A 26,333-nucleotide genomic window follows, 5' to 3' on the forward strand; every position below is an offset into this window, starting at 1 on the left:
CATTTAGTCGATAGATTAAAAGCTAATTTTTTTTATTAAATATATATAAGTTGTTGCGCATGAAGAAGCAAGGGAACATCCAGGAGGAGTGGCAGCGCACACGTCCTTGGGTGCGCAAGTTTGAGTCTCTCCGGCCACTTGAATTAATTTTCATTTAGCATTATATGTAAGTTTATATATAAATTTGAGCATCTATGTAACAAATAGACTTATAGTTTGAGTGGTTCAATGCGTATGCCTTAAATCCCTTAAGGCTAAGAGCCTGGATTGAACCTTGGGGCTGCTAATTATTATTTTTAATTGCTTTTTGTATTTAATTTATTTTTAAAATTTTTGAAAAATAATTTTTATATAATATTTTTAATCAAATAAAAATATAATATTCCAAATGCGATTAAAAAATTTATCACAAGATATTTTGGCATTGGATTTACTTTTCATTCAATAAATTTGATCAAATAGAAACATAACATTTCAAATGTCATTAAAAATTTTATAACAATATTTTTGACATTTAATTGTATGATTAATTTTTATTTTGATATGCTTAATAAATCGCATAAAAGAAATTTAGAGTACCAAGTTAATAAAAATTAATAAAATGAAATCTGATGAGTCTATTTTGAAATGTTTACTAGATTTATTGATATTATTAATAATCTTAAATCTCTTAGCAAAACTTGCATAACCTGAAATTGTTAGAAAGATCTTAAAGTGTTTGCCAAATGAATGGAAGCCCAAAGTCACTATCATTCAAGAGTTAAAGAATTTTCAGACTCTTGCCCTTGATGAGCTAATGAGATCTCTCATTACCTATGAGATGGAGCTCAAAGAAGAGGAAGAAGAGGACAACAACATCAAAAAGAAAAGAACTATTGTGTTGAAGTCCATTGAAGAGGAAGAGGAAAGGGATGACAGTGATGAGGATGACGAGCTTGCCCTCATCACAAGAAGATACAACATGTTAATGAAGAGGAAGTTCCTCAAAAAGAAACCTCAAAAGAAAATGGAGGAGTCTCAAAAGAACGAGTCAATTATTTGCTATTAGTGCAAGAAATCTGGCCATATTAAGCCCAAATGTCCATTGCTCAAGAAATCAAAGAAGAAGTCAATGGTGGCGGCATAGCCTGACAATGAAGAAAGTTAGCAAGATGATGAGGCTCAAGATGAGACTACAAGTGTAGTTCTCATGGCTCTGGAGAATGAGGTAAAATCATACTCTTTTTCTTTAGATTTAACATATGAACAATTCCTTGATGCATTTTATGATGTTTTTGATAAACTCAAAAAAGTTTCTACAAAAAAATTCACTTTAAAAAATAAAATGACTTCTTTAAGAAAAGAAAATGATGCTATGAAAATAAAAATCGAAAACTTTGAAATAGAAAGTGTTTCTCTAATATTAAAAAATGAAAGTCTTTAAAAAGAAAATGAAAGTTTGAAAAATCAAGTAAATGAGAAAATAAATTTTGTCAAAAATAAGCAAAATAAAGATAATAAAACAAAGAAAAATAATTTTTATAATTCTAACCAAAAGATCTATAGAAATACATTTTGGAAAAAATCTAAAGAAAAATTATTATTCTTTGGTATATGTTTTTCTTGTTATGAAGAAGGGCATAAAGCCTACTCATGCCCATATAAAAAAAAAATAGTTAAAAAAGTATGGGTGCCTAAAAATATAGTTCCGGAATTTTCTAATCAAGCCGGACCCAAGGAAGTTTGGGTACCAAAAACAAATGCTTGAAATGTTTGTAGGAAAAATCAAAGTCTCAATGGAGTGCAAAGTGGTTCTTGGATAGCGGATGCTCAAGGCATATGACAGGAGATCCGAACAATTTCCTTTAACTCAAACCAAAGGATGGAGGCTTTGTAACTTTTGGGGATAATGCCAAAGGTAAAATAATTGATGCTGAAAAAATAGGTAATGATCATTCCACTATCATTGAAAATGTGCTACTTGTTGATGGATTGAAGCATAACTTACTTAGCATAAGTCAACTATGTGATAAAGGATATATTGTAATATTTGAATCATCTAAATGTGTAGTTAAACATGAGTCCAATATCATATTTGTTGGTCAAAGGCATGAAAATATATATATAGTTGATTTAGATGACCTCTTAGCAAATAATGTAAGATGTTTATCTGCAACTAATGAAGATTGTTGGATTAAGCATAAGAAACTAGGTCATGCTAATATGGATCTACTCTCAAAATTAGTAAGACTTGATTTAGTAGAAGGTTTGCCTAAAATAAAGTTTGAAAAAAATAAAATGTGATGCATGTCAACAAGGTAAACAAATAAGAATTTCATTTAAATCTAAGAATATAGTATCAACAACTAAACTTCTTGAATTACTTCACATAGATCTATTTGGCCCAACTAGGACACTTAGCAAGGAGGAAAGAGGTATGGTCTTGTCATTGTTGATGATTACTCTAGATATACATGGGTTATGTTCTTAGCCTCAAAAGATGAAACATATGATTATTTTTCAGAATTCTGTAGAAAAATATAAAACAAAAGTAATCTCAAAGTAATCAGTATTAGAAGTGATAGAGGTAAAGAATTTGATCATCAGGATATAGAACTCTTTTGTAACATAAATGACATTAATCATAATTTCTCAGCTCCTATAACACCTCAACAAAATGAGGTAGTAGAAAGGAATAATAGAACTCTAGAAGATATGGCTAGGACCATGCTATGTGATAGTGATTTACCTAAATATTTTTTGGTAGAAGTTGTAAACACTGCTTGTTATATGTTAAATAGAGCTCTTATAAGACCAATTTTAAAGAAAACACCATATGAACTTCTTAGGCATAGAAAGCCTAAAGTCAGTCATTTTCATGTATTTGGATGTAAATATTTTGTGTTAAATAATAACAAAGATGCCTTAGGAAAATTTGATCATAAATTTGATGAAGCAATATTTGTGGGATATTCATGGTTTAGTAAAACCTATAGAGTTTTTAATAAACAAACTCAAACTATAGAAGAATCAGTGCACGTTGCCTTTAATGACTCTTCACCTTATCTACCTAGAGTGTATTTAGATGATGATGATGTTTCTCAAAATAATAATCAAATTTTACCTCAACTAAATAATTCATTAGAAACTCAAAACCCTCAAAATGATTTAAGTAATCTTCCTAAAGAATGGAAATTTGTCCAAAATCATCCTAAGGAGCAAATCTTAGGTAATCCAAATAAAGGAGTTAGAACAAGATCATCGATTAGAAATATATGTGAACATTTAACATTTGTGTCTCAATTGGAACCAAAGAAGTTTGAAGAGGTTGAAAATAATGAAAATTGGATGATGGCTATGCAAGAAGAATTAAGTCAATTTGAGAGAAATAAAGTTTGGTCATTAGTTCCTAGACCTAAAAATTACTCCGTTATTGGAACAAAATGGGTGTATAGAAATAAAATGGATGAATCTGGAATAGTAATAAGAAATAAAGCAAGACTTGTTGCTCAAAGGTATAATCAATAAAAAGGAATAGATTTTGATGAAACATTTGCCCTTGTAGCTAGATTAGAAGCTATTAGAATGCTTTTGGGTTTTGCTTGCTATAAAGATTTTAAACTCTTCCAAATGGGTGTTAAAAGTGTTTTTTTAAATGGATACTTAAATGAAGAAATATATGTTGAGTAACCTCCAGGTTTTGAAAATGACAAATATCCAAACCATGTTTATAGGTTGTCAAAAGCTTTATATGGATTAAAACAAGCTTCTAGAGTTTGGTATGAAAGATTAAATAAGTATCTTCTAGATAATAATTACTCAAGAGGAAAAATAGATAAAACTTTATTCATAAAAAATGAAGAAAATGAAATGCGCATAATTCAAACATATGTAGATGATATAATTTTTGGAGCCACAAATGAGAAAATACGCAAAGATAATTTGAGATGAGTATGATGGGAGAATTAAATTATTTTCTAGGTCTTCAAATAAAACAATTAGAAGATGGAATATTTATAAATCAATCCAAATATATTAATGATCTTCTTAAGAAATTTGATCTTGAATTAAACAAAGTAAGTCCAACTCCCATGAGTACTTCAACTAAGCTAAACAAGGATGATAATGGGAAGAATGTTGATCAAAAGAAATATAGATGAATGATAGGATATTTACTTTATTTAACACGTAGTAGACCAGATATAATGTTAAGTGTATGTTTATGTGTTAGATTTCAAGCTAATGCTAAGGAATCACACTTAACAACTGTAAAAAGAATCTTTAAATATCTTTTAGGAACAAAAGATCTAAGACTTTGGTATCCAAAAGGATCTTCTTTTGAATTAATTGGGTATTCAGATGTTGATTTTGCTGGAAGTAAGATTGAGAGAAAAAGCACAAGTGGGACTTATCAATTCTTAGGAAACTCACTTATTTCTTGGTTTAATAAGAAACAAACATCAATTGCACTCTCAACAGCTGAAGCCGAATATATAGCGGTTGGGAGTTGCTGTGCTCAAATCCTTTGGATAAAGCATCAAATAGAAGATTATGGAATCAAGTTCAATCATATTCCCATTAGCTGTGACAATACAAGTGCAATTCAATTAACTAAAAATCTCACTCTTTACTCTAGGACAAAGCACATTGAAATTAAACATCATTTTATTAGAGAATATACAAAAGAGAGAGACATTGAATTAGAATATGTAAGCACAAATGATCAATTGGCTAATATTTTTACAAAACCCTTAGGAGATGATCAATTTTGCAAAATTAGAAGAGAATTAGGAATGTTGAAACTTTCTGAGTAATATGATTCTTCAAGTTTATTATCATCTATGCGTTTAGCTATCTTAAATTTATTTTCCTTGCTTCGCTATACATCTTCAGTCGATCGAAGCATAGGCAATTTGAGGGTGGATTACCCGAGTTGAGGACCAACTCATGAGTATATCTTAGTTTGATTATGACAAAAAAGGAGGAGAAAGAAACTTATGTTTTATTTTTTTTCTTGATCTTATGTACTCCCATATTTGTTTGTCTTATGCAAAATGAATATAATTATCTTATATTTGATAAGTTTAATATGTTTTTTTATAGAAAATATTTTATTAGTTAACTATTTTATCAATTTTTTTATGCATAAAATCAGGGGGAGCATAGGGGAGTTATGTTTATATATGGTAAAACATGAAATTTTTGTTATCATAAAAAATGGGGAGATTGTTAGCTCAAAGGTAAGTAAATACGATTTTGATGATAACAAAAATATTTTTATAATATAAATGTATTTATTTCTTATACAAAAAGTAAATTTATTTTAAATTAAAAGTGGGTACAAAAAATAAATTTATTTTGAATTAAAGATAGATTGTCTTTAGACATATTTCCTTATTTTGATCATTTATGTCCCAAAAGTTTATGTTTAAATTTTCATTTCTTGATAAATGCATTTTTTACTTATGCAAAAAGTATATTTATTTTGAATTAAAGGAAAATTACTCTTAGACATATTTTCTCTTTCTCATACAAAAGTAAATTTATTTTGAATTAAAGAAAATTGATTTTAGACATATTTTCCCTTACTCATGCAAAAAGTAAATTTATTTTGAATTAAAGAATAATTATTTTTAAATATATTTTCTTATTTAATTATTTATGTCTCAAAAGCTTATATTTGAATTAAAGGAGAATTATTTTTAAACATATTTTCTATTATTCATGCAAAAAGTAAATTTATTTTGAATTAAAAGAGAATTGTTTTTAAACATTTTTTTTAATCATTTATGTCTCAAAATTTTATATTTGAATTTTAAAATCTTGATTTCTCATACAAAAAGTAAATTTATTTTGAATTAAATGTGAGACATGTTTTCTTATTATTTGAGAAAATTTAAATATTTTTTAAATTTCAAATTTCACATTAACATTTTCTTTAATGATTAATGTGTTTGGAAGATGTATATATATAGAGTAAGTATGGAGGCTCAAGGTAGAACAAACTTAATAGAGCATTCAAATAAGAGTGAGAATGTTCGAAGTGCTGGAAGTGTGCTGGTTAGTGGAATCTCAACCGTTGGTGACTTGTTTGTAATTGTCTCTAGTTGTAAGTTTGTTATTTTTTACTCACTTATTGTGTGAAAAGATTGTATTTGCTAGTGGTTCTTATTTAGGCAAGGGATTGTATATTGGTTTTAGCTCGAATTAAAAGGTAATGTTGATTCTCCCTAGTAAAAATTTCTCTTGTTCTGTATGATTATGTGATTTTATTGTTATCAATCCTACTGTAATCACCATATATTAAGATCACAAATTTAAGAGTTTTCAAAAGAGCTAAAATTATTAATTTTTGAAAAACTAAATTCACCCACTTGGGTATTTTTCTGGGCAATAGTACTTGAAATTGATTTTGTTTCCAAATCATATACTTTGATTTAGAGTATAAAACCATTTGATATTTTTCATCATCAAAACTAAACACAAGAGTAAAACATTAGTTCGCCTCGCAATCGATGTTCCCTTGGTCGTTTCAATCGTGCTTTTGCTGTCAACCACCATTGCGACTTTCATCGTCCTTCATCGACGATCATCAATCATCGGCCAACTTTCATCGTCCTGCTCAGCCAATGACTATTGGCCTTTCTTTGATTGGTCGCTTAGTCCATCGTTGCCGTTAACGTCTTTGATGACCCTCATTCAATTTGCCATTAATAGGTGCTTCTTCTATTGCTGGGTGTTTCAACAAACCCAAATCTCAATTCGGATCTAGTCCAACCCAATTGACCTGCTCTAGATCTGCTATTTAGTTTTAGATATGTCTTTTGGCTAGATTTGGCCCGAATACAGATTTGACAACCCAAATCCAGAGTTATTTTTGCCCAAATTTACTACACAGATCTAGTATTTTGATTTGTTTATATTGGGATTTTATTTATCGATCATTAGGCATCATTTGGGGTTATTTGATTTTCGTGATGGTTACTTTGAAATACGATATTCTTTTTATATTTAATTTTCATTGTAACAGATTAAGTTGTGTGCAATTTCAGACTGATGGATTTAAATGAAGGTGGAGTTATCAAGGGGGATTTACATTGATGACTGTGGAGTTATTAAGATCAGTAAAGATATGTTGAATCTGATCTCGTTACATATACTTTAAATGCAGCTAAAGATATCCATTACAATGAATTTTGTGCGAATTTGGGTGGTATTCTCTGTGGTGCAGTTTTTGTTGGTATTTATTAGGAGATTATTTTTTTGTGATTTTGTTAGAAAAAAGAATTTTGAATAATTTCATATTTGAATTTTGTGTCAAGGTGGAGTTTGTTACAATTGTGACCTGGAATTCAAATTTGACTAAGATTGGAACTCCTAATTTGACTGTGATTATGATTTCGAATTTGATTGTGATTATAATGTTATCAAATTCGATTTTATGTGACATTTATTTTATTTGGAAGAATATACTCGTAAATCATTTTTTGATTAGGATATGATTTTTTTATGTACATCTATATATGATTTTAGATCTATAAATAAATGTCCAATGTTATGAAATTAGTTGTAGCTATATCACTTTTATTATAACAATATTTGCTTAGTGATATTTTGAATGTGGTAATATCATTTTTGTACTAATAATTATTTATTTAGCCATATTTTTGTTCATTCTGCTAGTGATTTTTTTCTATTTGAGTTTTTTTACGTAAAATTTTGTATCTGTGCGTTTGTTAATTGATTTAATTGTGGTTTGTTGTCGATTCAATTTCGTAATAGAATAAAGCTTGAATTCAATTTTACGATAAAGAAGAAATCGGTGGTCCAATTTTTTCTTAATTTTTAAAAACTATATATTAGTTTTATTATTTTGTAGCAGCTAAATTAATGAAACAAAAAACCACTTTTAAGCATAAAATAAACCACGCCACCCCTTTGTTTAATATTGATCAGTAAGTGTCAAAACGTTATTTATAAGGCCAATTTAGCCCCTTTTTTATTTTTTAATAAAATGCTAAATTAGTTTATTTAACGATGGATAGAGACAACAATTACATCCACATCCACGATATATAATATTATTATTAAGCGCAATTAAGTAATTTCCATTTTTAATAAAAAAAAACATATTAAATGTCCCATCTACTCTTTTCGAGTGTTGGAGGATTTTTTTTGTTTTTTGTTTTTTTATTGTTTGGCTCACACTCAACCAGCCACGAAGACCAGCAGCAAAATGTGGGCCCCACCCGCAACCCATTTTTTTGATAAAAAGGTTGAAGGTGGCCCGTTAGGGAAGTTAGACGTCCACTCCACTCCTCTAACCTTAGCCATTACTTTTTCCACTCCCGTATTTTTGTGTGGACAGGGAGACGCCTCCAGTCCCTGCCCTCTTATTTTTCCCAAAAAAAAGCAAATCCCCTCCTTATTTTTCCATATAAAGCAAACCAAATCAACCATTAACACCGGTGAGTTCACACTCCGCAGTGTCCCTTCCCAAAAGTGACACCACATTGGAAGTTAGAAGATTTTTTTTTTTCTCCTCTCTCTTGTTCTCTTTTGTCACTCAAATATCGTCAACTTAATAAAAAATTCATTTATCTTTAAAGTTAGTTTTGAAAGATGACATTATTTTCGTGTTTGACTAAAATGATCACAACTTTTTATGAATTTAATTAAAATATGGTAATGTGTGACTATATGTGATTAGAATTGATTATAAAATATATAACGGTAAAAGTTGAGTAAGACTATGAATTTGTCGTTCTCGAATCGTACAATAGTTTTCTTTCTTACGACGTTATAGCATTTCATGCAAATATGTGTACCGATGTTCATGACTTAATAGTAAGAAATAACTCCTAATAACATTTTATTTTGCATGGTCTATAATATCATACTAATTGAACTACGAGTCTTTTCTTATCCTCTTAAACTTTTAGTCACCACTATATTATATTTTTGAATGTTTAGAAAAATAATTTATTGTGTTAGCCATCACTAATCAATTCAATTAAGATTTAAATGAGGGAGATGTATCTAATTCATCAAAAGGGTAGACCTATTGGTTCAACGAGGATGTCTTGCTTAACTTAGTTTGAGATAGTATGTAATGCGAATTTGGCTAAAATTTATAAAAAAATTCTTGAGAGCTAAAAGGGCTTACCAAATGGGAGTAAAAAGATCAAAATGTTATCGCCCACTTTACAAATTTACAAAGCGGGCCACTGCCTTACTCTCTCCTCTCCTTTCCTATGGTTGTCGATGCAACCACCATTGTCTTCACTTTGCTATTGTCACCTTACCTCATCAACTGTCGTTGCATCTCCCCTCTACCGAGGATGCAGTGACAATTGGCGAGGCGACGACAACAAGGCAATGAGACAGGGACGAGGTGGTTGTGGCATTGACGATTATAGGAAAGAAGATGAGAAAGCAGAACAGTAGTCTACTTTATAAATTTACAAAGTGGCACGCGGACATTTTGGTATTTTTACTCCCATTTGGTAAGCTTCTCTATCAATTTGTCTGGCTCTGTAGAAGAATTCAAATTTATATTCTAGGGCTAATTGAAGATGAAAAATAATAATATTAATTTAAAAAAAATCCCATTAGAATACTAGAGTTGGATTAGGAATTTTGAGAGCGCCAAACAAGGCCTAAGAGATGAACGGTAGAGAAGCATGATAAACGAAGGCAATAAAACAAATTATAGATACATGATGGAGATATAAAAGATATAAAATCAATGGCGTGGACTTTGGAGAAAAAGAAAAGAATTCAGAACTGTCTAGTCCTCTTAGAGAGAGAGAGAGAGAGAGTCCACTGTTCAGTGGAACCAACACCAAACCACCTGAAACTGTGAAAGCGGAGAGAAGAAACAAATGCAGCCAAGCGGCGGAGGCGGCGGCGACCTGAGTAGAGGACTTGCCCGCTTCCGCTCGGCTCCGGCGACGTGGTTGGAAGCTCTACTCGAGTCCGACGAGGACGGCGATCCACTCAAGCCGACTCAGTCCCTTGCTCATATCCCTCCGGCCAGTTCTACCGCACCTAGCGCCCGGAGCTCCGGCGCCGTCGACTTCCCCGCCTCCCCCGACCCGGCGGTGTTTGACGCCGGTGGCGTCGCCGCCTCCTCGGAGATGGGGTTCCTCCGCCACAACAGCTCTCCTGCGGAGTTTCTGGCGCAGATCAGTTCTTCTGGATCCGAGGGCTTCTTCTCCGGCTTTGATGTGTCTCCCAATTACGAGTATCTTTCGTCTTCTGTCGATGCCTCTCCCTCCAGTAAGCGGCCGAGAGAGGTCGATTCACAACGCCTATCTGCAAAGTTCTCATCGCAATGGGTTAGCACTGAACCTCAACTTCAAACTTGTCTTGGGAATTTTACTCCCTTTTGTAAAATGATACGTGTCTTCATTTCCAATACACAATTGCAGTATTTTGCCTGAAGCTTTCCCTAGAGTCTTCTTAATGTTTGTCTTGTCCATTTTGATAAATAAATAAAGATAATAGCATTATTAATTTCACAGATGAAGTGCCAATGCGTAGGCTAGGCTTAATTAACTGATGTTTGGATTATTTAGTTGGGTCAATTGGAGAATGAGCAAATCTGTTTATGTGCTTCTGGATTTTCTGGAGAATTTGGAGGCTTTTTTGGTTGTGCATATATAGGATTATTGCCCATGTATACATCGGTAATGACATTTGTACATGGAGTTTGTACCCTCAAGAAAGTATAAATATTTCTTCACAAAATTATCAATTAATTTTCGAAAATTATAAACAAATTTACATAGCAGAAGTGTTTATAATTTTCTAAAATTAACTGATAGTTTTGTGAAAAAAATGTCACTATTTCCATGTAAATGTACTACTAATTTTTTGAATGTACAAACTCCGTGTATAAATTAGCATTACCGTATGTATATTGTGCATCCTTTTAGTTATTTTACTTCCTTTAGGTAGAAATGACCCTTATATTTTGCAAGATGATGACATGAGTTTAATGGGTTGAGATATGCTCATATATAATCATGTTTGAGAGGTTAGAGGGGAGAGCAAAGTGCCCAACTACGAGGAGGGATGAGTGGTTTGCTGGATTCGGATATGGAGAAGCTTTTGGAGGATTCAGTTCCTTGTAGAGTTCGGGCAAAGCGTGGATGTGCTACCCATCCCCGCAGTATAGCTGAAAGGGTAAGAGTTATTGCTAAAATTGTTTTTCTTTCTCTCTTCAAATTTATTGGTGGAAAATGTACTCTATGAATTGATCATTATTTGATTGATCTCATTTTGGCCTAAAGCTTTTTTTTTTTTTTTTCTTTTAGGTTCGCAGAACTAAAATTAGTGACCGTATAAGAAAGCTTCAGGAGCTTGTGCCCAATATGGACAAGGTATTTAAGAGTTTCAATTGTGAGATTTGTTGCATATAAGATTTACACCTAAAGTTTGTTGGCATTCCAATATCACATAAGAAACCGAAGATAAATGACCTTGATGCCAAATAGTCAATAGCATGCCTAATTTACATGATGTCAATTACTTTGGATCATCAAGAAAATTGGAAAGAGGAATTTGTGACATACACCATAAATACTGCAAGTTAATGCCATCATATGACAATTGAAGGGCAATTAGTATTAGAAAATTTGAGTCGGCTTTCAGCCCATAAATTGTATGCTGCTATTTGTTTTCTTGCTATGTTTTTGGTTTTATATCAATAGTGGAGGTTATTATTCAAGGTCTAGTTGAATGAAGGTAACCGAACTCAAACAAAGGACCTTGGTTATTTTAAGTTGATAGATATTTTTGAGGTCTAGTTGTTGGTGTTGGAGTTGGAGAGATAGGGGGACTCTCAGAATTTGTTTAAGAGTGCATGTTGCTGAATTTTTCTTTCAAGAATGTTCTTAGCATTGAACTGAATCTGTTTATATTGTTTATTTATTTATTCTGCTAAATAACTTAGGAAGTACATTACACTATGCACTCATCTATTGGCTTAAGGTTGTCTGACAATTATGTTTTGACAACTTATCTGCAAAGGGAAAAATGAACTCAACGTCCGTAAGATTTGTCGTAAACGTAGGCAATACCTCTAAGGTTCTGAAAATAGCAATGACCTCGCTTAACATTACAAACTTTGATGCACTAAGTCCATGTCATTTCTTAACCCTCAGTTAAAATTTTTAAGATTTTCAAAATACCCTCTTGCTCCTCTCTTGTTCTCTCTATCTGCTCCCTTCCTCATCTCTTTTTCAATTTGTCTATCGAGGGTTTTTCCATGGCCAATGTAGGTCTCTCTCTCTCTCTCGCGTGCGCCCGCGCGCGGTTTGGTTGACATTGAATTTGATACAATAACCCTAGCTATGGGGTTCATTTTTAAATTGAATTTAAACAGTTTCAGGTCGTTTGGTAACGCTGATGGAAACAAGGTATTACCTCAATTGGAGTTAATACCTTGTTTGGTTTTCACCAATTGGAAGGGCAAAATAATCCAAGGATTATATTATCCCAGGGGATAAAACAATACCTCCCCCCACCTGGTATAGATCATGGTGGGGATTAACATTTTGCACTCATTAGACTATGTTACTCCTAAACTATAAAATGCCCCAGCCACATTTCTTTCTCCTCAAACAGTCCATCGCCTCCCTGTCCCTCAACCTCACCATTTCTAGATTTCCAGATTGACGACCACAGCCATTGACGGTGTTGGCGTCGATGTCAGCCACCTCCAGCGACGACCACTCTCTCACTGTTGCTGCATCTTGTTCTCCAATTTCAACCTTCTTTATTCACCATCAATTGCAGGCCTTTCACTTTCTTCTTCGTCTACCATTCTTCTTCATTTTCAATTTCAGTTGCCGGCAACTTCATTTCAGTCTTCTTTTTTTTCTCCTTCTTCTTCTTACTCTGCCACTACCATTGTACACTGCCACAGACTTCTTCTAATCTTCAAATTCAATTTCCAGTCGTGAGTTGTCCGATTCTGATTTTGAATTCCTGATTCTACTTCATCCAATTTACAGAATCTTCTTACTTTTTGCTGCATTTGCAGCTTGATTCCATTTCCAATTCTTGATCCAATATTTTTGCTCCATCCAATTTTGCTTTTGTTTGGTATATGTATATCTGCCGCCACTGAAGTCAGTCTGATCAACCTCGTTGGGCTATATCTGTATCTATTATCTATATATAATGTTTTAATTGAATATATATATATATATATATATTAGTTCATGTACAAATATTAGAAAACCTAAAGATTAGAAAATATTTCAAAGATAAAATATATAATTTGCTATTTAAAAGTATATTTTAATATTTTTTGTTCAAAATTAGATTTTTTAAACCTTATTTTTGTAATCAATGGGCAAATTGGTCATTTGACGATCAATGACCAGTAATACCTCATTTACATTTTGACAAAACCAAATATGGAATAATTATAACTTCAAGTAATACATTCTTTATCAAATGTGGTACTGTATTATTTAGTCCATCATTATCTTATTACATCTTTAACTTTATCCCTCATTATTTAATCCGGATACCCAAGACCCCTTTGCTGTTGAGAATCATTTAATTGGTTTTGTTCCCCTTCTCTATTTGTCTTTCTCGCTTTGTGCAAATTAGGTGTCTGAAACTTGTCCACAAGTCAATTGATTAATCAACAACCTAATCTAACAACAAAGATGGATTCCAAGATCAACGAGAAACAAGTTTGATTTATCAATTTTTTATTCCAAGATGGATTCCAAACCCACTTTTGGTTTGCTAAGAACCCAATATATATATATATATATAGAGAGAGAGAGAGAGAGAGAGACCAATCCAGATCCCCTTTTGAATGTATTTTCTATAATTAACATATTTTCTGTAATTAAAAATATTTTCAATGCTTTAGTTTAGAATTAGGTTTTCTAAATATAATTCTATTGAATAATATATATATATATATGTAGTTAAAAGTTAGAAAATATAGTTTATTATAAAAATTTAAAAATATAACTTTTGAAATTAAAATATATTTCTATAATTATAATATAATTTTATAATTAAATTGGGGGGGGGGGGGGGGGGGGGGGAGAGAGATTATGGGAAAAATGGCCATTTTACTCAATTTTTTAACAGCAATGAAGGTCATTGCCACTTTCAAAAAGTGTGGGGTTGTTTCTACTCTACAATTAAGGCAACATTCGGAGTGGTTATTAGAATTTACTCTATTTGAAAACAACACAACCATGTCATAAGAAGCATATAATAAATTGGAAATGTGAAAGGAAGAAACTTAATATATTTCAAATCAGTTTATCAATAACCAATTAGTATTTCAATATTAAAAGTACAAGATAACAAGAACAAGCCTCAATCCCTCTAAGTGAGGTCTGCTATAGATTCTATTTCACCAATATCTTTGGCCATTATATCCCATTTAATGCTTAAGACTTTCCCCTTTTTTTTTTCCTTTGTCTGTTTTGCTTCAAAATTCATCTGATCCATCCACTTCGCTCATAAATGTGCTTATTGAACTTTTTCTCATTTGTCTAAATTAACTTAAACTTATCTTGCACATTGGTGTTGTTCTAGCCTTATCATGAGCAATCTTATTATTGGCTTTGTCTTCTTTTTGGATGGTTGCACATTTGCAATTAACATCTCAATTACTCTAATATTTTGCACAAACATATATATAATTGAGATGAGAATATTGTGGCTGATATGCATCTATATAGGAAAAAACAAAATTATATGAAATAAAGTAAGGGTGACACTTGTTGGTCCGTTATGATGCGAGAGGGGGTAAATTGAGCCTTAAATTTTTTTTCAAATGATTTTCAAGCATTCCCTCAAAATTGATTTGTTATGTTCTGACTCTCTGAGTACAAGCAATCTGTTAGGATTGGATTGCACATACTAAGCACAAAAATCAAGAGAAAAATAGCAATACAAAAATTTAACGTACTTTGGTCTCAATGCCCATGGTCCCACTACAAGGGGATAATCCACTAAAATGTAATTTGCACAATAAAACTAGAAAACCCTCCCCAGACACAATTTTACAAGGATAAAACTAAAAAACCCCCATAGTCCTCTCTAATCTAGATAAGTAGTTATTCACACTCCTAACTCTGTTTATCTGTTTGTGAAATGCTCCTTTTCTCGAAGGATGAATAGCTACATTAAGCTGGCTACCTCATCTCATAAATTACTAGTGCGGACAATCAACAACTGACCTTGAGTTACCGATTTATAGATGATAACTCTAATTAGATTAGGTTTCTAATACCTATCCTTGTCCCATATGCACAGTCAGATTGGGTTTTTATCTAAAACATTCCATCTCAATTAGATTTGAATTTGAGGAGTTATCTAACACATGAATATTTTGACTGACTTAACACTTTTACCTTTCTCTTGGCAAATTTCTTCACAATAAATGCCCATGTTTTTGAATGGGCTAAGGGAGATTATTAATTCAATGCACTACCATTCTTCTTTTCTTCTTCAATGCTTGCCTATTTATATGAGAATTTAAATTTCACGTGTTCTGACCTGCCCAATGCTTATATGACCTTGCATTTAATACATTTCAAGTGGTAGGTGGCTTGAAGCCAATTTGAATTTTCATTCTAGCAGAGTGACTAATGACCAAATTAGGTGGTTGTTGCCATTGCCTGGTGCCCTTCAAGCACCTCAATAGCAAATGATGCTTTGGCTGAACTTGTCCCAAAGTGTAGGCTGAAAATTCTATAATCCAAAGGTCATCAACTGAAGAACAATCAGTTGGCTGATGTAGTGATTGAACAACTTAGGAATTCAAATTACGTTGCCTGATGAATCTTCAGGCAGCTGACGCTTCGATTGAATTTTTTGCTTTATTTTGTATAGGGTATTGAACTTCAGTGCTTCTTCAGTGGCTTACACTGGCTGATATTTCGTTTGATGAGAATCCAAAAATCATCACTTGGTCTCTGGTCAGTCGGCTTAACTTGTTTAGAGCACCTACTGGTGGTTGATCAGCTCCCGATGCTTGGTCAACCAACTAATGGGTCACCTGTTTGCTTCAAGTGATTCCTTAGGCAACTAATGCTTGTTGTACTAAAAGCCTTCAGAGAGTTTAAAGTTCATTTTTCTTAAGAAAAAATCATTCATCCTTCACTTACAAGGGTTTGTTCATCATCAAAAATAGACTTGTAGAATTATCATGCCTAGTTTATGCAACTTGGCTCAACAATGCCTAGTGGAGATGAGAAGATAAAATGCATAAGACAGTTTGGATATGTGAAAAGACCACCAATAAAAGCACCTATGAAGCGAGTGGATAAATGGAAGAAGTTTATAGTAAAAGAGGAAGAGAAACAGCAAAAAGAAAAAAAAAAAAAAAAAAAACTTGATGGAAAACCCTTAAATGTGCTATAGGATATAATGACCTTACAAAAGATATGACCATTGATAGAGATTACCAAAAGTTTAGAATTTATATAGTTGACTCTACCTAATGGGACTAAGTCCTGTGATTGTTGTTGTAGGCTAATATTTTGCATATATTGGCAATCAATTTTTTTGTTTTAGCTTGGCCACTTCCTTTTTCACATGAGACAAGTGCATTCTTGGGTGCTTTTGGGGACCAGTCCACTAGCCATTGGTATCTCACATACCTTCGATTTTAGTTGAGGATGAAAAGAATCAATATCTCTTTTTGCGCCCTTAATGCATTGAAAAACAGCTTATTAGAAAGTTGGTTCCAAGACACAAATGAAACTCACCTCAAGGACTCCTTGGCTATCTTGAAAAGGTTGCTAGAAAGTCACTGAATCCATGCTTGCCTAATGATACAACAGGAGGAATTCAATTAGGTACCTTTAAGCAAAGGAGTGGCTTGAGTTAGGATGACCCCAAGATAGTGTAACAGTGTCATCACTTAGTGCCAAGGTGGCAATCTAAACTGAACTCAAAGGTGCCTTGTAGACACACAAAGAGCCATAGTCTGAAAGCAAGCAGTCTCTTTAGGGTTGAACTTGGCCTACCAAATGTGCCTATGAATTTCTTTTGGTCTTTTTGATGACTTGAACCCTGGGTAGGGTTAGGGCTCGCGTTCTCAATAAAAGAATATTGATTTGCTCAATGAAGCAATAATTAACATGAGAAACCACACGAAGCAAGACACATAATAGCTTGTAATGCTAGAGGAACTTACAGTTTGGAAGGTTTAGAGACTCAAAGCAACTCCAAAGTGCCAAGGTTAAGGTTCCCTAGAGGCTTGGGGGCTGCAAGGTTAGGATGTGGTGACCTTGAGCCACACCTCACACCTGCTGAATCTCAAAAAATGATGGCTTTTGAAGCCTGAATGCTAAACCCTATGTCATCCTTGGCAACCTAATGACCCCAAGGTTATCATCCTCGGCGACCTACCAAGGCGGCAAAACTTGTGTCCCCCAAACTACACATTGTAATGGGACCCATGAATTGAAAATTATCGCCTAATTTCTCGTGGGTAATCGAGGATCAAAAGTGGAGAAGTGGGAAATGAGATCACAGATAAGGAAATGTATCTCAAGTGATCACCATTGCTGAGAAAAGCTCAAACTAGATAGTGTTTCTTGGTGGAGAAGGGCTAGGCAAGCTTCAAGAAACTTGATGATGCATTCTCGTAGAATGACAAGAATTCAAATAGGCCTCTGGTTAGAAATTACCCTATTTATATGGCTTTTTGACTATCGTGCTCGAATGTTACATTCACACGATCCCCAAAGATGTGTGCATGATGGTTGTGGCCATAACTTTTCACCTTCCTCTGCTCAAACATGTGTTCTAAAGCCCCTGTTAATTGTGTGTATAGGCTATTCGACTCCCCACAACCTACTGTTACTCAGACATGGGGAGTGTAAGACTCCTAATCCAATATCTACTCCATACTAACATGTGGTGCAATATCTATATGGACTATTCAACTCCTCACCACTAATGATTACTCAAACATGGGTGGAGAACCCCTAATGCAGTTATCAACTGCATATTGATATATGTGTTGTAATACCTTCCTGTCATGTACTTAGGGTTTAGCCTAGGGTTTGGATTGGAAATCAGAAGAATCTGAGGTAATTAGGACCAAAAACACAAGGATTGGAGGGAGAATTGGTCATAAATGGGGGAGATGATAGACTGAAATGAGGGAGAGTTGCTGACAGAATAGAGAAATGGAGAGATTAGAGAGAAATCAGAGGGATCAAGAGAGGGATCAGGGGGAAAATTAAGAGAAAATTGAAAAGAGGGAAATGACTGAATTCAATTATCAATTCAAACATACATTCTCTAACTACCTTAGCCTATTTATAGGCTGTTCCAACCTATCTAATTGAGAAGCACAACTATTCTCCGCAACCTAGAATGAAATATAGTAATGCATGTAAGCTAACTACTATTATAATGACAATTATAGTCTCGGGGATCCTTGGGGTTGTGACACTTCCATATTGGACAAGCCAAAGCCATGCTACCCTTTGCCTCCATGTGTGATGCCACCCCATACTGCTCCTATTAAGGTAAGGCTTTTCGAAGCTATCCCCAGAGATATGGACAGAATAGCCATCATCAACCCTATCAACACGCCAAGAATGATGAAAAATACCTCCCACAACAACTGGATTTTCTCAAAAAATTAGGGAAGATATCTCACAATGTCAAGTGAGGATTTCAACTTTGCCATGTTAGACTCTGAGTATAAAAGACTGATATCATAATCATATTGATAATCAATTACGTCCTTAAATACAACCATTCTAACGTACGTAGACATCAGAGGCGAACCCATCCCAAAAACATCCAGGGGCTGGGGTAGTTTTTTCATTCCCTTTGCAGGCTAACAGGAGGAGCATTATCAACTCGCCATCCTACTTGGCATTGATTCTGTTTCTGTTTTCCCAATGGTCCAACTCATTTTCTTGAAGGTGCATTTGCATCCCCAGCATGGACTGACATCATTGCCATTGATGCTAATGGTGTTCTCCCAATGATAAATTTTGATGCCATTAGGTTGTAATCTATATGTCTTTGAATTTTCTCCAACTAAATATATAATTACTTCCTTATGGAGTGGCCAAATATGCCCATGAATAGATGAGGAAGAATGCTGGAATTGTTCAATTAACTTTTCTTGCTTTCAATTGTAAGTTTCGAGTCTGATGTATTTTCCAAAGGAAATAATTATCAATTTTGCAATTGTAGGAGAAAACAGGAAAGATAAAAAAATTTAAGCATATGTTTTCAATTATTGATCATAAATTCATCTAAAAGCTTAAGCTATTAGAGAGGGGAGTAACTTTATTTTTGTATCATTATTTTTATTTTCAACAGATCCTTCTTGTGAGGCTAGATTTTACTGCATAACTAGGCTTAATACATGCCACTATTTAACTTTTGTAATCAACCCACCTAGTGGGATTAGGGCTTGTGATTATGGTTATGAGGTTTGACATATATGTCTGCAAGTTCTAATATAATTAACTACTAATCCATAGTTTATGTTATAGGAAAGAGATATAATCTTATTTTAATATTAATATTTATATTCTCAATAATACAAGTTCTGTGCAAAGAGTCAATTCAATCAAAACCTTCAATATTGACTAGATAAAGTACCAGCCAATAAATTTACTAGGCTTGGACATGTGGCTACTTAAATTGGTTTATTTGTGTTTGTGGAGAAGAGAACCCAAACCATCAATGAGATAAATTTATGTAATTGACCCCACTTAGTGAGATTTAGGCTGTGTGTGTTGGTGAAAGGAGAACAACAAAAGAGAGTTGGATCTCAATGGAGAAACATATTGATAGCATTTGGATGTAAGAAGGGATAACCATGTAATGTTATTCTTTTGACCACCATCATCACAAGAGAATAGATGCAAAGAATACTCTTCTGCTCCTTCTCTACAACTTTGTCTCCTTTGTAGTATGAGGTACACATGGTGAGATAACCTGAGATCTAACTCTTTATATCAACTTCCTTATGTATCAAAGACATATTATTCATGGTTTGCAAAAAATAAAAAAAAGACCTATTATTCATAGGGCCTGATCGATTTAAATAATCTTATGCCTAACATTTTGGTTGCCAAGCGAATGTGAAGACATCCAATTTAATAATCTTGCACGTCATTGTCAACTAAGTAAAAGAAAAAGTCCCTAGTAGTTAGAGCTGTTCATTTTGTATCCACAACAGTGAGAACATTGTTATATTTACTCAATATATGAGAGAATCATAATGGTTTCTAAAGACTAAGATAGGAGAAATGAAATTCTACATTGGAACATTGATGGAATACAACAACATATCCAACCTTTATCCCACTATGGAACATTGATGGAATACATTGTAACAAAAACATGACATATACACATTTTTGTGTTCCATTAGAATTGTTAAATAGTAAATTAATTGAGAAGCCTTGGCTTGGTTTAGCTGGTTTTTCCTTATTGTGGTTTTTGATTATGTTTACTCACTAATTTTGGCTTACTATGCAAATATTGTATTAGGATTTTTATTTTTATTTTGTTCATTTATGACTTACTAGCAAGTCATAGCTTCAAAACTTGATAAAGTTTTCAGTGGAATTCATGCCTGAGCTGAGCACTTGCTTTATCTGATGGCTTCTGACTTCTAGAATTTCTCACAGTTTAGTTTTTGGAGTTAGTCTTCCAAGCAAAAAAAAGAAGTTATCTACTTATATAATGCCATTTATGGGTATTATACCTAAGGTTTGTGGCAACCATCAATGTGCTTCAAATAAGTAAACTATCAGCTAGGCTGTTTGCTTGTGTATCATATCAAGTAAAAGTTTCATTATTTCTTCCTTTTCTTTACTAATGTGAATGCCTAACTTTAATTATAACAATTTTATTGATTCGTTTTAGGGGGTACTTAGCACTTACAGTGTTCAGGAATACTAGATCATTTTTGTAGCTGTCTAGAGCCTTATAAAGCAATATCAGCTGCTTTTTCTTGAGCTTGTGCTTATGTGAATGAATATTTAGAGTAATTTAATGTTGAACTCTCTATGAAAATGTTTCTGTATTTCACTATTTTTATCACATAGAAGTTTTGTTGAGAACTCCCCCCTATTGAGATATAGAAAGACATGCAAATCAAATCAAAGAGAAATTGAACCCCTACCATAACAAGAAAAGAAAGCAAAGATTCAGTGTGATTGGTCTAGCAATAGATGTGTACATGATCCCTAAAAGAGATAATCCACCAATAATCAAAATTATAGCGTTTGAATGAAAAAAGTGTTACACTCTTTCAACTCACACCACCACGATAACTCAGTTACATCCTCCCTAATAACCCTGACTATGTCATTGTGTTACTCAATTATCTCATGTCAAGAGGTCTATTTATGGATAACAACCCTCTTGGATTTTCTGTCCCTACCTGATTTGGGATTTTGGGTACTTGAAAACACAGTCCCATCTGATCTGGGATTTGATGAGTGATTCAACAATTTTTCCCTTGATACAAACCTCCAAATACATAGAATCTCACAAAACACTATGATTAATCTGTTATGCCCCATTTACCTTGATCTGCTTGTCTTCGTCATCTGGTTCTACATTCTCATCCTCAAATTACTCTTGACAACTTGAACTTGAAGTTTTCAACATGGTCAAATTGGTTATTCTTCCTTGATTCCCCTTTGGGAGTCTCTTTACCATACTTGTACTTGTCGCCAGAAACTTCAACACTTTGAATTGATCTCTCCCTTATCAGTTATCACTGTTTGAAGGGCTTGCATGATTCATGACACCAACTCCTTGAACAACCCCTACAACAGCTATCTCTCTCTTCCATACTTGTACTTATCACCAGCAACTTCAAATTGATCTCTCCCTCGTCACTTTCTGAAGAGCTTGCATGGTTCGTGACACCAACTCCTTGAACAACCTACAACAACTCTCTCTCCTTTCCCCCCCCCCCCCCCCCCCCCCCCCTCTCTCTCTCTCTCTTTGTGTATATAATTTCTCTTCCTTTCGAAAAAGTACCCAATCCCAAAAGACTAACTAATAATTATCATACCAATTGTTGAGAAAATTCAAGAACGCTATACTACCTGTTTTGATTTAGGGAGACACAAAATTGAAGAGAAATTACACCCATAGAAAAAAGAAAAAGAACATAAGGACTTAATGTGATTATGCACATAGAAAAAAGAAAAAGAAAATTGCATCCATAGAATTTCTGTGTGTGTGTGTGTGTGTAGAATGTATCTTCCTCCCTTGGAAAACTACCCAATCCCAAAAGACTAACTAATAATTATTGTACCAATTGTTGAGAAAATTCAAAAATGCTATACTACCTATTTTGATTTAGGGAGACACAAAATTAAAGAGAAATTACACCCATAGAAAAAAGAAAAAAGAAAAAAGAACAAAAGGACTTAATGTGATTTAGTCTATCAACAAACCTATGTTCATGATCCTCCAAAAATATAATTTATTAATTACCATAGATACAATTTTTGAACAAAGAAATTATAAATCCTCTCTCAACTCAGACGAGCCAATAACCTAGTTACATTCTCTCTAAATAACCCTAGCTATTAAGGTGTGTTACTCTATTACCTTGTACTTAGAGGTGAATTTATATATAACCATCTTGGGTTCCCTATTCTTGAAAACCAATTTCCATTTGATGTGGGGTTTGTGGTGTTATTCAACTTGAGCAACTTGAAATCCAAATATATGGAATTTAAATTTAATAAAAATAGAAATGTGGATAATGCCATGGTGAGACTTGAAGATCAAATTATTCTTAGAAAATATCAATTTTGATATGTTAGACTAATTGTTCAAAATGAAAGATTATCGAGAATGCTACTCAAAGTTAAAGTGGAGAAGTGCAACCAATATTTTATGTGATCATATAATTCCTTTAAAACTAAAGAGAAAGTTTTATCAAAAAGTTATAAGACTATCTTTGTTATATGGTTTAAAATCTTGGGCAGTACAGTACTAAAATGTGGAAAATGAGCAGAACTAAGATGAGGATGTGCAACCATACAAGACAGGACAAAAATAGAAATGAGATCGTATATATAAGGTTAGAGTGATGCCTATTGAGGTGTGATTAAGATGGTTTAGCATGTGAGAAAAAGATCAATAGGCACACCTGTGAGGCGTGGATGGAATAGAAGTAGTTTGTAGCAAAATGAGTAGAGAATGACAAAAGATTTGGTGGGGAAGCCTTAAACATAACATGAGATATAATGGCTTTATAGAGGATACCATGATGAATAGAAATGATGAAGAGTGTTCAAAATTCTTTAACCGATCCCACTTCATGGGATTAAGGCTTGTGATTGTTTTTTTTTTATGTCATTATAGTTCTCCTTTCGATGGGTAAGTTTTTGTTGTGGGATGCAGAATGTTTTTCTTTAGAAGTTAATGTTGTTGGAGACTAGAGGGAGGTGTAGCATAAGTTGCCACAATTATGGATTTTTCATACTTCTGTCTTTCACTTACAATATGCTTCTTCTAAGAGCGCTTTCTTTTTTTTGCAAATTTCTTTATTTAGTGAGAATTGCTGTTTGGGTTACTTCATGCAAGGTCATAGTATCTATCTGGTTTTGAACTTAAAAAATATTTTTCATGTATTTCTGCAAAGGAATGAGCAAATTAAATTCAAAATTGATTATGACACTATCTCTTTAACCAGCTTTAGCTTACAATATTTCATGGCATATGCTCAGTGATCTCTTATAACTGCAATTCTATTGCCGCTACATGTAGCAAACTAATACAGCTGATATGCTGGATGAGGCGGTAGAGTATGTCAAGTTCCTGCAGAGACAGATTCAGGTATATTCTGCACTAAGCAACCTTTAATTTTGCTGTGTACTGTTAAGACATCGATGCAGGGTCGGGGGAGGTGTCCTTTTATAACAATCATTGCCATGAAAAAATATGTTTCTTTTTTTTTTTTCCCTTTTTCGTTTAGTGTTCCATTTTGAGCAAGCTTTGATGGCAAGGGTACTGGTAATAGGAGTGTAGAGATTTCTGGCAATGTAAACTGTATCCTCTATTGGTTGAATTTGAGGCAGCAATGGCAAATTTGGACATAAATAAATAAGTTTTGAGTATTGCTGAGATGTGGATATGAGTGGACCAGCTCTATGTTTTATCTGCGTGATCAAAGGAGGTCCTCACAAAGTGAAAAATCGAAATATGGCAGGAACTCATGGAGCATCAAAAGAACTGCAAATGCATAAATAAAGATTAACTGGGAGAAGGTACTCCGGAGTATGCCATACGCAATAATGGTTGCCTGTCTAGTAGATTTTCCTTACAAATATGGTATTTATCTTTATTTTTGTTGAATTCTTCTGTATTTGTAGATATCAGCTGGCATGCGAGCATGTGACTGTAGCACCATGGCCAAGAGTATCATCACCTTCAACAGAGAAATATATATCTGAAGCTCATTGGCATGGCTGTAGTTGGAAAATGTTGTACACTGTAATGTTTCTTGGCAGACTACTTCCTGGCTCCTTTTAGGTAGAAATATTTATTTTCCATGCCCACAATTGTGTGTTTGGAAATTTGAGTGCCATAAAGCTTGCTGTTTGCATGAAGAGCTATTCGGTAAATAAAATCATTTCATATCATTTTCAGTGGATGGATTTCCCGATTCTTGCATTCTTATCATAGATTTATTCTCTTTGTAACATTTGATCTGTAGTTTAAATTAGCTTGTTTTATGTAAAATATAAGGAGAAAGATTTTGGGTAAACAGAGGTTGGTCGACATGCTCAGTTCGGAGCAATTAGGAATGTTTAGAAGGGCATCTCTAACTTTTTTGACTTGCAAAGAAATTGTCTCTACAATTGCATTGCTGCATCCCGGGATCTTACAATCACAAAGGAATGATTTTTATCTTTGCTAACAATTATGAATGAGATCTGTTGTAGTGCGTATGTGGTATTTTGTACCATGTCTTGTTGCATTTTCTGATATGAATAGGATTTTTACTGTTTGGCTGCATGGAAAACGACAAGTATCAGTCGGCCATTGTGGAGAAAACGTCCATTAAATTTTCATTCGAGATGCTTCTTTGCTGCTGTATTTATTAGTTTATGTAAGTGCATGTCATGGATCATGAACTGCATGTTTGGTGGGCTGTTTAGTCACTGTTGTATATGGTTTCGCTCAAAAGCAATACAGGTCTTGACATGGAAAGACGAGTTTGCAGTGTAGTCTTTATAACCTCACCATTATGTTCGTTGTTCCAAGTACTGGAGTGCCTTTTAAGTGCTTATGTTATAGCCTTGTATGGTAGGTGAGGTGAATCCAAAGTTTTGAATGTCTCGTGAGTTTTAATTACTCTCTTGTTAGAATATATTTTTACCTAGAATAATCATTAGAATATTTACTTGCTGAAATAAGAGTAATATCTGCAAAGACAACCTTTCCCCCCCCCCCATAAAATAAGCATTAAAATATTTAAATATCATGCTAAATAATTGAAGGAAATTTTAGTCTTTTTTGAAACCTTTAATGGTCTGTACTGTGCATTAAAAACACTTGCAATTATTAGTTTAATGATTTTATTTTTCAGCTTCAACACAAAATTAATCGACTAATTTTGGCTCGTTCTTGAGTAACTTTGATTAGTAATTGATTAATTTTTTACTACATTCTATTTTACTCTTTAACTACTCAATTGAATTCAGGAACTACTCAATTATATATGCATTGCTTACTACCAATCGAGAGATGTATAAGATACTCAATTATTGTTGATTGACTATTAACTTATACTCGATTGCTCACTAAAAATATTCGATTAAAATCTCATAATTATTGCTCAATCAAAATCACTCGACTAGCATAAAATTTTACTTGATTAAGCTTAGCTCTTAATCGATTATAAAAGGAATATCACTCGATTATAAATTTTATCACTCGATTGCTTTTAATATAGCTGAAACTTTCAATAAACACTCGATTTATCCTACGTCTTACTCGACTATCATTTAAACAACATATATTGTTTTGAATATAATCAAAACATCTAAAATATTATAAACATTGAACTTAAATATAAAACTTAATTTTCTGATCAACATTTAAATAATATAAACACAAGTGTTGTTTGTGAAAGTTAGTTAAAGTTAACTTTTCAATCACATTCATTTGGTTACATAAAAAATCTTAGAGAATAAATGAGACATTTTTAACCCATATGGCTTTGACAGCAAGTTGAGAATAGTACATGTTACTCAACTAAAAACTTTCTTTTTTAGATTCAAATAAAAATTATTCTACAAGGTTCATAACATAACATAGAGATAAAATATCTC

At 33.2% G+C, this 26,333-nt stretch overlaps 1 protein-coding gene across 3 annotated transcripts; it reads left to right on the forward strand.

The window, feature by feature from the left end:
* The first annotated feature begins 9,735 nt into the window (after positions 1 to 9,735).
* Positions 9,736 to 24,644, forward strand: LOC127807978 (transcription factor bHLH81-like). 3 transcript variants are annotated; one of them, XM_052346263.1, is made up of 6 exons: positions 9,736 to 10,319; positions 11,026 to 11,169; positions 11,301 to 11,366; positions 23,764 to 23,832; positions 24,206 to 24,263; positions 24,369 to 24,644. In XM_052346263.1, the coding sequence occupies exons 1-5, from the start codon at positions 9,864 to 9,866 to the stop codon at positions 24,251 to 24,253; spliced, it is 783 nt and encodes a 260-aa protein (XP_052202223.1). In that variant the 5' UTR covers positions 9,736 to 9,863; the 3' UTR covers positions 24,254 to 24,263; positions 24,369 to 24,644. The 3 variants fall into 3 exon arrangements, with proteins under 3 accessions (XP_052202223.1, XP_052202222.1, XP_052202224.1); XM_052346262.1 differs by lacking the exon at positions 24,206 to 24,263; XM_052346264.1 differs by lacking the exons at positions 24,206 to 24,263; positions 24,369 to 24,644 and having other exon boundaries at positions 23,724 to 23,832.
* Positions 24,645 to 26,333: the final 1,689 nt, after the last annotated feature.

Source organism: Diospyros lotus, chromosome 8, assembly GCF_014633365.1.
Source record: "Diospyros lotus cultivar Yz01 chromosome 8, ASM1463336v1, whole genome shotgun sequence".
NCBI lineage: Eukaryota > Viridiplantae > Streptophyta > Magnoliopsida > Ericales > Ebenaceae > Diospyros > Diospyros lotus.